Source organism: Neoarius graeffei, chromosome 5, assembly GCF_027579695.1.
Source record: "Neoarius graeffei isolate fNeoGra1 chromosome 5, fNeoGra1.pri, whole genome shotgun sequence".
Classification (NCBI taxonomy): Eukaryota; Metazoa; Chordata; class Actinopteri; order Siluriformes; family Ariidae; genus Neoarius; species Neoarius graeffei.
In genome coordinates, this window is record NC_083573.1 from 85,829,198 (window position 1) to 85,846,009 (window position 16,812).

Here is a 16,812-nt window from a genome sequence, read left to right on the forward strand (position 1 = left end):
CATGCAAACTCCGCACAGAAAGGCCCTCGCCGGCCACAGGGCTCGAACCCGGACCTTCTTGCTGTGAGGCGACAGCGCTAACCACTACACCACCGTGCTGCCCACTTTTTGAATGGAATTACTGAAATAAATCAACTTTTTCATGATATTCTAATTATATGACCAGCACTTGTACTTTTATAAAACAAGATATAACTCGCATATTAACCCGATTTTAAAATTATTTGGCTTGTTACTGATGTTATACATTATAACAGAGGTGGAGCAGATGTAAATAAAACAGTTTATATCAACATATATTTTTTTTTTCTTAGTATAATAGCCGGAGTGAGCTCTGACTGAAAGGCATTTGTTAAACAATACTATATTTAGTTTATAAAATGCAGGCGTTATTCCTAAAAGTTTTCTCTTCACTACACATAAAACTATGAAGCCCTTGTAGAGTCGTATATTGTGGTGTAAAACTACATCTCCGCGTTTTGCGTGAGAACCTCTGTTGACCTCAAGTGCACTTTAGGCCCAATCACTCTTTCTTTTTTTCCCCCAACTTTGCGTCACCGGGATTGATTGATAAAGATTTATCCAATCAGAATGAAGCACCAGAGCGTGCGTGTGTGTTAGCCAATCAGAGTGTCGCTGAGGCGGGACTTGGCGGTGTCAGTTGAGCAGCTCAGTGAGGGCGCTGTTCCTGGGTCGGTGAAGTGGAAGTGCGGAGAAGCTTCAGTCAGTCCAGAGTGAGAGCTGAGCTCTGCACCACAGCTCCGGGAGAACCATGGAGGAACACGGCTCGGGGGGGAAGGAGGTGAGATACTACCGCCTGTCTGAAGTGGAGGAACATAACTCGTTCAAAAGTACATGGATTATCATCAACCACAAAGTGTTCGATGTGACCAAGTTCCTGGAGGAGGTGAGTTTAAGAGGTTTGTAATTTCATCATGAGTCGCTGGATTTCACCAGGAGACATTAAAAGTTCGATTAGTTACAGTGTGTTAATGTTTGAAAGGTTGTGTACAGTATTATAGCGCCTACAATATCTAACTAATAACTGTGTGTGTGTGTGTGAGAGAGAGAGAGAGAGAGAGAGAGAGAGAGAGACAGTGTGTGAGAGAGAGACAGTATTAGCGTGTGTGAGTGAGAGAGAGACAGTGTGTGTGTGAGTGAGTGAGAGAGAGAGAGAGAGAGAGAGTGTGTGTGTGTGTGTGTGTGTGTGAGAGAGAGACAGTCAGTGTGTGCGTGAGAGAGACAGTCAGTGTGTGCGTGAGTGAGAGAGTCAGTGTGTGCGTGAGTGAGAGAGACAGTGTGTGCGTGAGTGAGAGAGAGAGACAGTGTGTGCGTGAGTGAGAGAGAGAGAGAGACAGTGTGTGCGTGAGTGAGTGAGAGAGAGAGACAGTGTGTGTGTGAGTGAGAGAGACAGTGTGTGTGTGTGAGTGAGAGAGAGACAGTGTGTGAGTGAGAGAGAGAGACAGTGTGTGAGTGAGAGAGAGACAGTGTGTGAGTGAGAGAGAGACAGACAATGTGTGAGTGAGAGAGAGAGACAGTGTGTGAGTGAGAGAGAGAGACAGTGTGTGAGTGAGAGAGAGAGACAGTGAGTGCGTGAGTGAGAGAGAGAGACAGTGAGTGCGTGAGTGAGAGAGAGAGACAGTGAGTGCGTGAGTGAGAGAGAGAGACAGTGAGTGCGTGAGTGAGAGAGAGAGACAGTGTGTGCGTGAGTGAGAGAGAGAGACAGTGTGTGCGTGAGTGAGACAGAGAGACAGTGTGTGCGTGAGTGAGACAGAGAGACAGTGTGTGCGTGAGTGAGACAGAGAGACAGTGTGTGCGTGAGTGAGAGAGAGAGACAGTGTGTGCGTGAGTGAGAGAGAGAGACAGTGTGTGCGTGAGTGAGAGAGAGAGACAGTGTGTGCGTGAGTGAGAGAGAGAGACAGTGTGTGCGTGAGTGAGAGAGAGAGACAGTGTGTGCGTGAGTGAGAGAGAGAGACAGTGTGTGCGTGAGTGAGAGAGAGAGACAGTGTGTGCGTGAGTGAGAGAGAGAGACAGTGTGTGCGTGAGTGAGAGAGAGAGACAGTGTGTGCGTGAGTGAGAGAGAGAGACAGTGTGTGCGTGAGTGAGAGAGAGAGACAGTGTGTGCGTGAGTGAGAGAGAGAGACAGTGTGTGCGTGAGTGAGAGAGAGAGACAGTGTGTGCGTGAGTGAGAGAGAGAGACAGTGTGTGCGTGAGTGAGAGAGAGAGACAGTGTGTGCGTGAGTGAGAGAGAGAGACAGTGTGTGCGTGAGTGAGAGAGAGAGACAGTGTGTGCGTGAGTGAGAGAGAGAGACAGTGTGTGCGTGAGTGAGAGAGAGAGACAGTGTGTGCGTGAGTGAGAGAGAGAGACACAGTGTGTGCGTGAGTGAGAGAGAGAGACACAGTGTGTGCGTGAGTGAGAGAGAGAGACAGTGAGAGTGAGAGAGACTGTGTGTGAGTGAGAGAGACTGTGTGTGAGTGAGAGAGACAGTGTGTGAGTGAGAGAGAGACAGTGTGTGAGTGAGAGAGAGACAGTGTGTGAGTGAGAGAGAGACAGTGTGTGAGTGAGAGAGAGACAGTGTGTGAGTGAGAGAGAGAGACAGTGTGTGAGTGAGAGAGAGAGACAGTGTGTGAGTGAGAGAGAGAGACAGTGTGTGAGTGAGAGAGAGAGACAGTGTGTGAGTGAGAGAGAGAGAGACAGTGTGTGAGTGAGAGAGAGAGACAGTGAGTGCGTGAGTGAGAGAGAGAGACAGTGAGTGCGTGAGTGAGAGAGAGAGACAGTGAGTGCGTGAGTGAGAGAGAGAGACAGTGAGTGCGTGAGTGAGAGAGAGAGACAGTGAGTGCGTGAGTGAGAGAGAGAGACAGTGAGTGCGTGAGTGAGAGAGAGAGACAGTGAGTGCGTGAGTGAGAGAGAGAGACAGTGAGTGCGTGAGTGAGAGAGAGAGACAGTGAGTGCGTGAGTGAGAGAGAGAGACAGTGAGTGCGTGAGTGAGAGAGAGAGACAGTGAGTGCGTGAGTGAGAGAGAGAGACAGTGAGTGCGTGAGTGAGAGAGAGAGACAGTGAGTGCGTGAGTGAGAGAGAGAGACAGTGAGTGCGTGAGTGAGAGAGAGAGAGACAGTGAGTGCGTGAGTGAGAGAGAGAGACAGTGAGTGCGTGAGTGAGAGAGAGAGACAGTGAGTGCGTGAGTGAGAGAGAGAGACAGTGAGTGCGTGAGTGAGAGAGAGAGACAGTGTGTGCGTGAGTGAGAGAGAGAGACAGTGTGTGCGTGAGTGAGAGAGAGAGACAGTGTGTGCGTGAGTGAGAGAGAGAGACAGTGTGTGCGTGAGTGAGAGAGAGAGACAGTGTGTGCGTGAGTGAGAGAGAGAGACAGTGTGTGCGTGAGTGAGAGAGAGAGACAGTGTGTGCGTGAGTGAGAGAGAGAGACAGTGTGTGCGTGAGTGAGAGAGAGACAGTGTGTGCGTGAGTGAGAGAGAGAGACAGTGTGTGCGAGAGTGAGAGAGACTGTGTGTGAGTGAGAGAGACAGTGTGTGAGTGAGAGACAGTGTGTGAGTGAGAGAGAGACAGTGTGTGTGAGAGAGAGACAGTGTGTGAGTGAGAGAGAGAGACAGTGTGTGAGTGAGAGAGAGAGACAGTGTGTGAGTGAGAGAGAGAGACAGTGTGTGAGTGAGAGAGAGAGACAGTGTGTGAGTGAGAGAGAGAGACAGTGTGTGAGTGAGAGAGAGAGACAGTGTGTGAGTGAGAGAGAGAGACAGTGTGTGAGTGAGAGAGAGAGACAGTGTGTGAGTGAGAGAGAGAGACAGTGTGTGAGTGAGAGAGAGAGACAGTGTGTGCGTGAGTGAGAGAGAGAGACAGTGAGTGCGTGAGTGAGAGAGAGAGACAGTGAGTGCGTGAGTGAGAGAGAGAGACAGTGAGTGCGTGAGTGAGAGAGAGAGACAGTGAGTGCGTGAGTGAGAGAGAGAGACAGTGAGTGCGTGAGTGAGAGAGAGAGACAGTGAGTGCGTGAGTGAGAGAGAGAGACAGTGAGTGCGTGAGTGAGAGAGAGAGACAGTGAGTGCGTGAGTGAGAGAGAGAGACAGTGAGTGCGTGAGTGAGAGAGAGAGACAGTGAGTGCGTGAGTGAGAGAGAGAGACAGTGAGTGCGTGAGTGAGAGAGAGAGACAGTGAGTGCGTGAGTGAGAGAGAGAGACAGTGAGTGCGTGAGTGAGAGAGAGAGACAGTGAGTGCGTGAGTGAGAGAGAGAGACAGTGAGTGCGTGAGTGAGAGAGAGAGACAGTGTGTGCGTGAGTGAGAGAGAGAGACAGTGTGTGCGTGAGTGAGAGAGAGAGACAGTGTGTGCGTGAGTGAGAGAGAGAGACAGTGTGTGCGTGAGTGAGAGAGAGAGACAGTGTGTGCGTGAGTGAGAGAGAGAGAGAGACAGTGTGTGCGTGAGTGAGAGAGAGAGAGAGACAGTGTGTGCGTGAGTGAGAGAGAGAGAGAGACAGTGTGTGCGTGAGTGAGAGAGAGAGAGAGACAGTGTGTGCGTGAGTGAGAGAGAGAGAGACAGTGTGTGCGTGAGTGAGAGAGAGAGAGAGACAGTGTGTGCGTGAGTGAGAGAGAGAGAGAGACAGTGTGTGCGTGCGTGAGTGAGAGAGAGAGAGAGACAGTGTGTGCGTGCGTGAGTGAGAGAGAGAGAGAGACAGTGTGTGCGTGCGTGAGTGAGAGAGAGAGAGAGACAGTGTGTGCGTGCGTGAGTGAGAGAGAGAGAGAGACAGTGTGTGCGTGCGTGAGTGAGAGAGAGAGAGAGACAGTGTGTGCGTGCGTGAGTGAGAGAGAGAGACAGTGTGTGCGTGCGTGAGTGAGAGAGAGAGACAGTGTGTGCGTGCGAGAGAGAGACAGTGTGTGCGTGAGTGAGAGAGACAGTGTGTGCGAGAGAGAGAGACAGTGTGTGTGTGAGAGAGAGACTGTGTGTGTGTGTGAGTGAGAGAGAGAGTGTGAGTGAGAGAGACTGTGTGTGTGTGTGTGTGTGTGTGTGTGTGTGTGTGTGTGTGTGTGAGAGAGAGAGCGAGACTGAGTGAGAGAGCGAGACAGTGTGAGTAAGACGGTGTGAGTGAGAGAGAGACAGAGTGAGTGAGTGAGAGAGAGAGAGCGCGCGAGAGAGAGACGGTGTGTGGGCGAGCGCGCGAGAGAGAGACGGTGTGTGTGCGAGCGCGCGAGAGAGACGGTGTGTGTGCGAGCGCGCGAGAGAGACGGTGTGTGTGCGAGCGCGCGAGAGAGACGGTGTGTGTGCGAGCGCGCGAGAGAGACGGTGTGTGCGAGCGCGCGAGAGAGACGGTGTGTGCGAGCGCGCGAGAGAGACGGTGTGTGCGAGCGCGCGAGAGAGACGGTGTGTGCGAGCGCGCGAGAGAGACGGTGTGTGCGAGCGCGCGAGAGAGACGGTGTGTGCGAGCGCGCGAGAGAGACGGTGTGTGCGAGCGCGCGAGAGAGACGGTGTGTGCGAGCGCGCGAGAGAGACGGTGTGTGCGAGCGCGCGAGAGAGACGGTGTGTGCGAGCGCGCGAGAGAGACGGTGTGTGCGAGCGCGCGAGAGAGACGGTGTGTGCGAGCGCGCGAGAGAGACGGTGTGTGCGAGCGCGCGAGAGAGACGGTGTGTGCGAGCGCGCGAGAGAGACGGTGTGTGCGAGCGCGCCAGAGAGACGGTGTGTGCGAGCGCGCCAGAGAGACGGTGTGTGCGAGCGCGCCAGAGAGACGGTGTGTGCGAGCGCGCGAGAGAGACGGTGTGTGCGAGCGCGCGAGAGAGACGGTGTGTGCGAGCTCGTGAGAGAGAGACGGTGTGTGTGAGCGCGAGAGAGAGACGGCGAGCGCTGAAAGAGACGGTGAGCGTGCGAGAGACGGTGAGCGTGCGAGAGACGGTGTGCGCGAGCGCGCCAGAGAGACGGTGTGTGCGAGCACGAGAGAGACGGTGTGTGCGAGCGCGCGAGAGAGACGGTGTGAGCGCGCGCGAGAGAGAGACGGTGTGAGCGAGCGCGCGAGAGAGACGGTGTGAGCGAGCGCGCGAGAGAGACGGTGTGTGCGAGCGCGCGAGAGAAGACGGTGTGCGCGCGAGAGAAGACGGTGTGCGCGCGAGAGAAGACGGTGTGCGCGCGAGAGAAGACGGTGTGCGCGCGAGAGAAGACGGTGTGCGCGAGAGAAGACGGTGTGCGCGAGAGAGAGAGAGACTGTGTGCGAGCGCGAGAGAGAGACTGTGTGCGAGCGCGAGACAGTGAGGGCGCGAGAGACGGTGTGCACGCCAGAGAGACAGTGTGCGCGAGCGCACCAGAGAGACAGTGTGCGCGAGCGCGCCAGAGAGACAGTGTGCGCGAGCGCGCCAGAGAGACGGTGTGTGCGAGCGCGCGAGAGAGACGGTGTGTGCGAGCGCGCGAGAGAGACGGTGTGTGCGAGCGCGCGAGAGAGACGGTGTGTGCGAGCGCGCGAGAGAGACGGTGTGTGCGAGCGCGCGAGAGAGACGGTGTGTGCGAGCGCGCGAGAGAGACGGTGTGTGCGAGCGCGCCAGAGAGACGGTGTGTGCGAGCGCGCGAGAGAGACGGTGTGTGCGAGCTCGTGAGAGAGAGACGGTGTGTGTGAGCGCGAGAGAGAGACGGCGAGCGCTGAAAGAGACAGCGAGCGTGCGAGAGACGGTGAGCGTGCGAGAGACGGTGTGCGCGAGCGCGCCAGAGAGACGGTGTGTGCGAGCACGAGAGAGACGGTGTGAGCGAGCGCGCGAGAGAGACGGTGTGAGTGCGCGCGAGAGAGACGGTGTGTGCGAGCGCGCGAGAGAAGACGGTGTGCGCGCGAGAGAAGACGGTGTGCGCGAGAGAGAAGACGGTGTGCGCGAGAGAGAAGACGGTGTGCGCGAGAGAGAGACTGTGTGCGAGCGCGAGAGAGAGACTGTGTGCGAGCGCGAGAGAGACAGTGAGGGCGCGAGAGACGGTGTGCACGCCAGAGAGACAGTGTGCGCGAGCGCACCAGAGAGACAGTGTGTGCGAGCGCGAGAGAGAGACAGTGAGCGCGTGAGAGACGGTGTGAGCGAGCGCGCCAGAGAGACGGTGTGTGCGAGGGCGCGAGAGAGACGGTGTGAGCGAGAGAGCGAGACGGTGTGCGCGAGAGAGAAGACGGTGTGCGCGAGCGCGAGACTGTGTGCGAGCGCGAGACTGTGTGCGAGCGCGAGACTGTGTGCGAGCGCGAGACTGTGTGCGAGCGCGAGACTGTGTGCGAGAGAGACAGTGAGCGCGTGAGAGATGATGTGCGCGAGCGCGCCAGAGAGACGGTGTGTGCGAGTGCGAGAGAGAGACGGCGAGCGCTGAAAGAGACAGTGAGCGTGCGAGAGACAGTGAGCGCGCGAGAGACGGTGAGCGCGCGAGAGACGGTGAGCGCGCGAGAGAGACGGTGTGAGCGAGCGCGCGAGAGAGACGGTGTGAGCGAGCGCGAGAGAGAGACGGTGTGAGCGAGCGCGCGAGAGAGACGGTGTGAGCGAGCGCGAGAGAGAGACGGTGTGTGCGAGCGCGAGAGAGAGACGGTGTGTGCGAGCGCGCGAGAGAGACGGTGTGTGCGAGCGCGCGAGAGAGACGGTGTGTGCGAGCGCGCGAGAGAGACGGTGTGTGCGAGCGCGCGAGAGAGACGGTGTGCGCGAGAGAGAAGACTGTGTGCGAGCGCGAGAGAGAGACTGTGTGCGAGCGCGAGAGAGAGACTGTGTGCGAGCGCGAGAGAGAGACTGCGTGCGAGCGCGAGAGAGACAGTGAGGGCGCGAGAGACGGTGTGCACGCCAGAGAGACAGTGTGTGCGAGCGCACCAGAGAGACAGTGAGCGCGTGAGAGACGGTGTGCGCGAGCGTGCCAGACAGACGGTGTGAGCGAGAGAGTGAGACGGTGTGCGCGAGAGAGAAGACGGTGTGCGCGAGAGAGAAGACGGTGTGCGCGAGAGAGAAGACGGTGTGCGCGAGAGAGAAGACGGTGTGCGCGAGAGAGAAGACGGTGTGCGCGAGAGAGAAGACGGTGTGCGCGAGAGAGAAGACGGTGTGCGCGAGAGAGAAGACGGTGTGCGCGAGAGAGAAGACGGTGTGCGTGAGCGCGCGAGAGAGACGGTGCGAGCGCGCGAGAGAGACGGTGCGAGCGCGCGAGAGACGGTGTGTGCGCGCGCGCGAGAGAAGACGGTGTGCGCGCGAGAGAAGACGGTGTGCGCGCGAGAGAAGACGGTGTGCGCGCGAGAGAGAGAGACTGTGTGCGAGCGCGAGAGAGACAGTGAGGGCGCGAGAGACGGTGTGCACGCCAGAGAGACAGTGTGTGCGAGCGCACCAGAGAGACAGTGTGTGCGAGCGCGAGAGAGAGACAGTGAGCACGTGAGAGACGGTGTGCGCGAGCGTGCCAGACAGACGGTGTGAGCGAGAGAGTGAGACGGTGTGCGCGAGAGAGAAGACGGTGTGCGCGAGAGAGAAGACGGTGTGCGCGAGAGAGAAGACGGTGTGCGCGAGAGAGAAGACGGTGTGCGCGAGAGAGAAGACGGTGTGCGCGAGAGAGAAGACGGTGTGCGCGAGAGAGAAGACGGTGTGCGCGAGCGCGCGAGAGAGACGGTGTGCGCGCGAGAGAGACGGTGTGTGTGTGTGTGTGTGTGTGTGTGTGTGTGTGTGTGTGAGAGAGAGAGCGAGACTGAGTGAGAGAGCGAGACAGTGTGAGTAAGACGGTGTGAGTGAGAGAGAGACAGAGTGAGTGAGTGAGAGAGAGAGAGCGCGCGAGAGAGAGACGGTGTGTGGGCGAGCGCGCGAGAGAGAGACGGTGTGTGTGCGAGCGCGCGAGAGAGACGGTGTGTGTGCGAGCGCGCGAGAGAGACGGTGTGTGTGCGAGCGCGCGAGAGAGACGGTGTGTGTGCGAGCGCGCGAGAGAGACGGTGTGTGCGAGCGCGCGAGAGAGACGGTGTGTGCGAGCGCGCGAGAGAGACGGTGTGTGCGAGCGCGCGAGAGAGACGGTGTGTGCGAGCGCGCGAGAGAGACGGTGTGTGCGAGCGCGCGAGAGAGACGGTGTGTGCGAGCGCGCGAGAGAGACGGTGTGTGCGAGCGCGCGAGAGAGACGGTGTGTGCGAGCGCGCGAGAGAGACGGTGTGTGCGAGCGCGCGAGAGAGACGGTGTGTGCGAGCGCGCGAGAGAGACGGTGTGTGCGAGCGCGCGAGAGAGACGGTGTGTGCGAGCGCGCGAGAGAGACGGTGTGTGCGAGCGCGCCAGAGAGACGGTGTGTGCGAGCGCGCCAGAGAGACGGTGTGTGCGAGCGCGCCAGAGAGACGGTGTGTGCGAGCGCGCGAGAGAGACGGTGTGTGCGAGCGCGCGAGAGAGACGGTGTGTGCGAGCTCGTGAGAGAGAGACGGTGTGTGCGAGCGCGAGAGAGAGACGGCGAGCGCTGAAAGAGACGGTGAGCGTGCGAGAGACGGTGAGCGTGCGAGAGACGGTGTGCGCGAGCGCGCCAGAGAGACGGTGTGTGCGAGCACGAGAGAGACGGTGTGTGCGAGCGCGCGAGAGAGACGGTGTGAGCGCGCGCGAGAGAGAGACGGTGTGAGCGAGCGCGCGAGAGAGACGGTGTGAGCGAGCGCGCGAGAGAGACGGTGTGTGCGAGCGCGCGAGAGAAGACGGTGTGCGCGCGAGAGAAGACGGTGTGCGCGCGAGAGAAGACGGTGTGCGCGCGAGAGAAGACGGTGTGCGCGCGAGAGAAGACGGTGTGCGCGAGAGAAGACGGTGTGCGCGAGAGAGAGAGAGACTGTGTGCGAGCGCGAGAGAGAGACTGTGTGCGAGCGCGAGACAGTGAGGGCGCGAGAGACGGTGTGCACGCCAGAGAGACAGTGTGCGCGAGCGCACCAGAGAGACAGTGTGCGCGAGCGCGCCAGAGAGACAGTGTGCGCGAGCGCGCCAGAGAGACGGTGTGTGCGAGCGCGCGAGAGAGACGGTGTGTGCGAGCGCGCGAGAGAGACGGTGTGTGCGAGCGCGCGAGAGAGACGGTGTGTGCGAGCGCGCGAGAGAGACGGTGTGTGCGAGCGCGCGAGAGAGACGGTGTGTGCGAGCGCGCGAGAGAGACGGTGTGTGCGAGCGCGCCAGAGAGACGGTGTGTGCGAGCGCGCGAGAGAGACGGTGTGTGCGAGCTCGTGAGAGAGAGACGGTGTGTGTGAGCGCGAGAGAGAGACGGCGAGCGCTGAAAGAGACAGCGAGCGTGCGAGAGACGGTGAGCGTGCGAGAGACGGTGTGCGCGAGCGCGCCAGAGAGACGGTGTGTGCGAGCACGAGAGAGACGGTGTGAGCGAGCGCGCGAGAGAGACGGTGTGAGTGCGCGCGAGAGAGACGGTGTGTGCGAGCGCGCGAGAGAAGACGGTGTGCGCGCGAGAGAAGACGGTGTGCGCGAGAGAGAAGACGGTGTGCGCGAGAGAGAAGACGGTGTGCGCGAGAGAGAGACTGTGTGCGAGCGCGAGAGAGAGACTGTGTGCGAGCGCGAGAGAGACAGTGAGGGCGCGAGAGACGGTGTGCACGCCAGAGAGACAGTGTGCGCGAGCGCACCAGAGAGACAGTGTGTGCGAGCGCGAGAGAGAGACAGTGAGCGCGTGAGAGACGGTGTGAGCGAGCGCGCCAGAGAGACGGTGTGTGCGAGGGCGCGAGAGAGACGGTGTGAGCGAGAGAGCGAGACGGTGTGCGCGAGAGAGAAGACGGTGTGCGCGAGCGCGAGACTGTGTGCGAGCGCGAGACTGTGTGCGAGCGCGAGACTGTGTGCGAGCGCGAGACTGTGTGCGAGCGCGAGACTGTGTGCGAGAGAGACAGTGAGCGCGTGAGAGATGATGTGCGCGAGCGCGCCAGAGAGACGGTGTGTGCGAGTGCGAGAGAGAGACGGCGAGCGCTGAAAGAGACAGTGAGCGTGCGAGAGACAGTGAGCGCGCGAGAGACGGTGAGCGCGCGAGAGACGGTGAGCGCGCGAGAGAGACGGTGTGAGCGAGCGCGCGAGAGAGACGGTGTGAGCGAGCGCGAGAGAGAGACGGTGTGAGCGAGCGCGCGAGAGAGACGGTGTGAGCGAGCGCGAGAGAGAGACGGTGTGTGCGAGCGCGAGAGAGAGACGGTGTGTGCGAGCGCGCGAGAGAGACGGTGTGTGCGAGCGCGCGAGAGAGACGGTGTGTGCGAGCGCGCGAGAGAGACGGTGTGTGCGAGCGCGCGAGAGAGACGGTGTGCGCGAGAGAGAAGACTGTGTGCGAGCGCGAGAGAGAGACTGTGTGCGAGCGCGAGAGAGAGACTGTGTGCGAGCGCGAGAGAGAGACTGCGTGCGAGCGCGAGAGAGACAGTGAGGGCGCGAGAGACGGTGTGCACGCCAGAGAGACAGTGTGTGCGAGCGCACCAGAGAGACAGTGAGCGCGTGAGAGACGGTGTGCGCGAGCGTGCCAGACAGACGGTGTGAGCGAGAGAGTGAGACGGTGTGCGCGAGAGAGAAGACGGTGTGCGCGAGAGAGAAGACGGTGTGCGCGAGAGAGAAGACGGTGTGCGCGAGAGAGAAGACGGTGTGCGCGAGAGAGAAGACGGTGTGCGCGAGAGAGAAGACGGTGTGCGCGAGAGAGAAGACGGTGTGCGCGAGAGAGAAGACGGTGTGCGCGAGAGAGAAGACGGTGTGCGTGAGCGCGCGAGAGAGACGGTGCGAGCGCGCGAGAGAGACGGTGCGAGCGCGCGAGAGACGGTGTGTGCGCGCGCGCGCGAGAGAAGACGGTGTGCGCGCGAGAGAAGACGGTGTGCGCGCGAGAGAAGACGGTGTGCGCGCGAGAGAGAGAGACTGTGTGCGAGCGCGAGAGAGACAGTGAGGGCGCGAGAGACGGTGTGCACGCCAGAGAGACAGTGTGTGCGAGCGCACCAGAGAGACAGTGTGTGCGAGCGCGAGAGAGAGACAGTGAGCACGTGAGAGACGGTGTGCGCGAGCGTGCCAGACAGACGGTGTGAGCGAGAGAGTGAGACGGTGTGCGCGAGAGAGAAGACGGTGTGCGCGAGAGAGAAGACGGTGTGCGCGAGAGAGAAGACGGTGTGCGCGAGAGAGAAGACGGTGTGCGCGAGAGAGAAGACGGTGTGCGCGAGAGAGAAGACGGTGTGCGCGAGCGCGCGAGAGAGACGGTGTGCGCGCGAGAGAGACGGTGTGCGCGCGAGAGAAGACGGTGTGCGCGCGAGAGAAGACGGTGTGCGCGCGAGAGAAGACGGTGTGCGCGCGAGAGAAGACGGTGTGCGCGAGAGAGAGAGAGAGACTGTGTGCGAGCGCGAGAGAGAGACTGTGTGCGAGAGAGAGACAGTGAGGGCGCGAGAGACGGTGTGCACGCCAGAGAGACAGTGTGCGCGAGCGCACCAGAGAGACAGTGTGTGCGAGCGCGCGAGAGAGACGGTGTGAGCGAGCGCGCGAGAGAGACGGTGTGAGCGAGCGCGCCAGAGAGACGGTGTGAGCGAGCGCGCGAGAGAGACGGTGTGAGCGAGCGCGCGAGAGAGACGGTGTGAGCGAGCGCGCGAGAGAGACGGTGTGTGCGAGCGCGCGAGAGAGACGGTGTGTGCGAGCGTGCGAGAGAGACGGTGTGTGCGAGCGCGCGAGAGAGACGGTGTGCGCGAGAGAGAAGACTGTGTGCGAGCGCGAGAGAGAGACTGTGTGCGAGCGCGAGAGAGAGACTGTGTGCGAGCGCGAGAGAGAGACTGTGTGCGAGCGCGAGAGAGACAGTGAGGGCGCGAGAGACGGTGTGCACGCCAGAGAGACAGTGTGTGCGAGCGCACCAGAGAGACAGTGTGTGCGAGCGCGAGAGAGAGACAGTGAGCGCGTGAGAGACGGTGTGCGCGAGCGTGCCAGACAGACGGTGTGAGCGAGAGAGTGAGACGGTGTGCGTGAGAGAGAAGACGGTGTGCGCGAGAGAGAAGACGGTGTGCGCGAGAGAGAAGACGGTGTGCGCGAGAGAGAAGACGGTGTGCGCGAGGGAGAAGACGGTGTGCGCGAGCGCGCGAGAGAGACGGTGTGCGCGAGCGCGCGAGAGAGACGGTGTGCGCGAGCGCGCGAGAGAGACGGTGTGCGCGAGCGCGCGAGAGAGACGGTGTGCGCGCGAGAGAAGACGGTGTGCGCGCGAGAGAAGACGGTGTGCGCGCGAGAGAAGACGGTGTGCGCGCGAGAGAAGACGGTGTGCGCGCGAGAGAAGACGGTGTGCGCGCGAGAGAAGACGGTGTGCGCGAGAGAGAGAGAGAGACTGTGTGCGAGCGCGAGAGAGAGACTGTGTGCGAGAGAGAGACAGTGAGGGCGCGAGAGACGGTGTGCACGCCAGAGAGACAGTGTGCGCGAGCGCACCAGAGAGACAGTGTGTGCGAGAGCGCGCGAGAGAGACGGTGTGAGCGAGCGCGCGAGAGAGACGGTGTGTGCGAGCGCGCGAGAGAGACGGTGTGTGCGAGGGCGCGAGAGAGACGGTGTGTGCGAGGGCGCGAGAGAGACGGTGTGTGCGAGGGCGCGAGAGAGACGGTGTGTGCGAGCGCGCGAGAGAGACGGCGAGCGCGCGAGAGAGACGGCGAGCGCGCGAGAGAGACGGCGAGCGCGCGAGAGAGACGGCGAGCGCGCGAGAGAGACGGCGAGCGCGCGAGAGAGACGGCGAGCGCGCGAGAGAGACGGCGAGCGCGCGAGAGAGACGGCGAGCGCCGAAAGAGACGGCGAGCACGCGAGAGACGGCGAGCACGCGAGAGACGGCGTGCGCGGGGTGCGCCAGAGAGACGGTGTGTGCGAGCGCGAGAGAGACGGTGTGAGCGAGCTCGCGAGAGAGACGGTGTGAGCGAGCTCGCGAGAGAGACGGTGTGAGCGAGCTCGCGAGAGAGACGGTGTGAGCGAGCTCGCGAGAGAGACGGTGTGTGCGAGCGCGCGAGAGAGACGGTGTGTGCGAGCGCGCGAGAGAGACGGTGTGATCGCGCGCGCCAGAGAGACGGTGTGAGCGAGAGAGAGAGACGGTGTGCGCGAGGCGCGCGCGAGAGAAGACGGTGTGAGCGAGAGAGAGAGACGGTGTGCGCGAGCGCGCGAGAGAGAAGACGGTGTGCGCGAGAGAGAAGACGGTGTGCGCGAGAGAGAAGACGGTGTGCGCGAGAGAGAAGACGGTGTGCGCGAGAGAGAAGACGGTGTGCGCGAGAGAGAAGACGGTGTGCGCGAGAGAGAAGACGGTGTGCGCGAGAGAGAGACTGTGTGAGCGAGCGCGAGAATGAGGCGGTGTTTGCGAGCGCGAGAGAGAGACGTTGTGCGCGAGAGAGAGACGGTGTGCGCGAGCGAGAGACAGACGGTGTGTGCAAGAGGGACGGTGAGCGCGCGAGTGAGAGAGACCGTGTGTGCGAGAGAGACGGTGTGAGTGAGCGTGCGAGAGAGATGGTGTGCGCGAGCGAGAGAGAGAGACAGACGGTGTGCGCGAGAGGGACGGTGAGCGAGCGCGCGAGAGAGACGGTGTGTGTGCGAGTGCGCGAGCGAGAGAGACGGTGAGCGCGCTAGCGAGAGAGACGGTGAGCGCGCTAGCGAGAGAGCCGGTGAGCGCACGTGTGAGCGAGCGCGCGAGAGAGACGGTTTGAGCGAGCGCGCGCGAGATATGGTGTGTGCGAGCGCGCGAGAGAGACTGTGTGCGAGCGCGCGAGAGACAGTGAGCGCGCGAGAGACAGTGAGCGCGCGAGAGACGGTGTGCGCGAGCGCGCCAGAGAGACGGTGTGAGCGAGCGCACCAGAGAGACGGTGTGAGCGCGCGCGCGCGAGAGAGACGGTGTGAGCGAGCGCGCGAGAGAGACGGTGTGAGCGAGCGCGCGAGAGACATGGTGTGAGCGAGCGCGCGAGAGACATGGTGTGAGCGAGCGCGCGAGAGAGACGGTGTGTGCGAGCGCGCGAGAGAGACGGTGTGTGCGAGCGCGCGAGAGAGACGGTGTGTGCGAGCGCGCGAGAGAGACGGTGTGTGCGAGCGCGCGAGAGAGACGGTGTGTGCGAGCGCGCGAGAGAGACGGTGTGAGCGAGCGCGCGAGTAGAGACGGTGTGAGCGAGCGCGCGAGAGAGACGGTGTGAGCGAGCGCGCGAGAGAGACGGTGTGAGCGAGCGCGCGAGAGAGACGGTGTGAGCGAGCGCGCGAGAGAGACGGTGTGAGCGAGCGCGCGAGAGAGACGGTGTGAGCGAGCGCGCGAGAGAGACGGTGTGAGCGAGGCGCGCGAGAGAGACGGTGTGAGCGAGCGCGCGAGAGAGACGGTGTGAGCGAGCGCGCGAGAGAGACGGTGTGAGCGAGCGCGCGAGAGAGACGGTGTGAGCGAGCGCGCGAGAGAGACGGTGTGAGCGAGCGCGCGAGAGAGACGGTGTGAGCGAGCGCGCGAGAGAGACGGTGTGAGCGAGCGCGCGAGAGAGACGGTGTGAGCGAGCGCGCGAGAGAGACGGTGTGAGCGAGCGCGCGAGAGAGACGGTGTGAGCGAGCGCGCGAGAGAGACGGTGTGAGCGAGCGCGCGAGAGAGACGGTGTGAGCGAGCGCGCGAGAGAGACGGTGTGAGCGAGCGCGCGAGAGAGACGGTGTGAGCGAGCGCGCGAGAGAGACGGTGTGAGCGAGCGCGCGAGAGAGACGGTGTGAGCGAGCGCGCGAGAAAGACGGTGTGAGCGAGCGCGCGAGAAAGACGGTGTGAGCGAGCGCGCGAGAAAGACGGTGTGAGCGAGCGCGCGAGAAAGACGGTGTGAGCGAGCGCGAGAGAGACGGTGTGAGCGAGCGCGAGAGAGACGGTGTGAGCGAGCGCGAGAGAGACGGTGTGAGCGAGCGCGAGAGAGACGGTGTGAGCGAGCGCGAGAGAGACGGTGTGAGCGAGCGCGTGCAAGAGAGAGACGGTGTGAGCGAGCGCGCGAGAGAGACGGTGTGTGCGAGCGCGCGAGAGAGAGACGGTGTGAGCGCGCGCGAGAGAGAGACGGTGTGAGCGAGCGCGAGAGAGAGACGGTGTGAGCGAGCGCGCGAGAGAGGCGGTGTGAGCGAGCACGAGAGAAACGGTGTGAGCGAGCACGAGAGAGAAGGTGTGAGCGAGCGTGCGCGAGAGAGAGATGGTGTGAGCGAGCGCGCGCGCGAGAGAGAGAGACGTGTGAGCGAGCGCGCGCGAGAGAGAGACGGTGTGAGCGCGCGAGAGAGAGACGGTGTGAGCGCGCGAGAGAGAGACGGTGTGAGCGCGCGAGAGAGAGACGGTGTGAGCGCGCGAGAGAGAGACGGTGTGAGCGCGCGAGAGAGAGACGGTGTGAGCGCGCGAGAGAGAGACGGTGTGAGCGCGCGAGAGAGAGACGGTGTGAGCGCGCGAGAGAGAGACGGTGTGAGCGCGCGAGAGAGAGAGACGGTGTGAGCGCGCGCGAGAGAGAGACGGTGTGAGCGCGCGAGAGAGAGAGACGGTGTGAGCGCGCGCGAGAGAGAGACGGTGTGAGCGCGCGAGAGAGAGACGGTGTGAGCGCGCGCGAGAGAGACGGTGTGAGCGCGCGAGAGAGAGACGGTGTGAGCGCGCGCGAGAGAGAGACGGTGTGAGCGCGCGCGAGAGAGAGACGGTGTGAGCGCGCGCGAGAGAGAGACGGTGTGAGCGCGCGCGAGAGAGAGACGGTGTGAGCGCGCGCGAGAGAGAGACGGTGTGTGCGAGCGCGCGAGAGAGACGGTGTGTGCGAGCGCGCGAGAGAGACGGTGTGTGCGAGCGCGCGAGAGAGACGGTGTGTGCGAGCGCGCGAGAGAGACGGTGTGTGCGAGCGCGCGAGAGAGACGGTGTGTGCGAGCGCGCGAGAGATACGGTGTGTGCGAGCGCGCGAGAGAGACGGTGTGTGCGAGCGCGCGAGAGAGACG

At 61.7% G+C, this 16,812-nt stretch overlaps 2 protein-coding genes across 2 annotated transcripts in view; one reads left to right on the forward strand and one right to left on the reverse strand.

Moving 5' to 3' along the window:
- Positions 1–16,812, reverse strand: part of LOC132886149 (uncharacterized protein C18orf63-like) — a 215,411-nt gene that overhangs the window by 85,005 nt on the left and 113,594 nt on the right. The gene's annotated exons all lie outside the window — the stretch shown is intronic.
- LOC132887108 (cytochrome b5) overlaps positions 674–16,812 on the forward strand; it is a 41,205-nt gene continuing 25,066 nt past the window's right edge. The window contains exon 1 of the mRNA XM_060922488.1: positions 674–907. Coding sequence (XP_060778471.1) covers positions 773–907 — 135 coding nt within the window. The 5' untranslated portion in view covers positions 674–772. The remainder of the gene's footprint in view (positions 908–16,812) is intronic.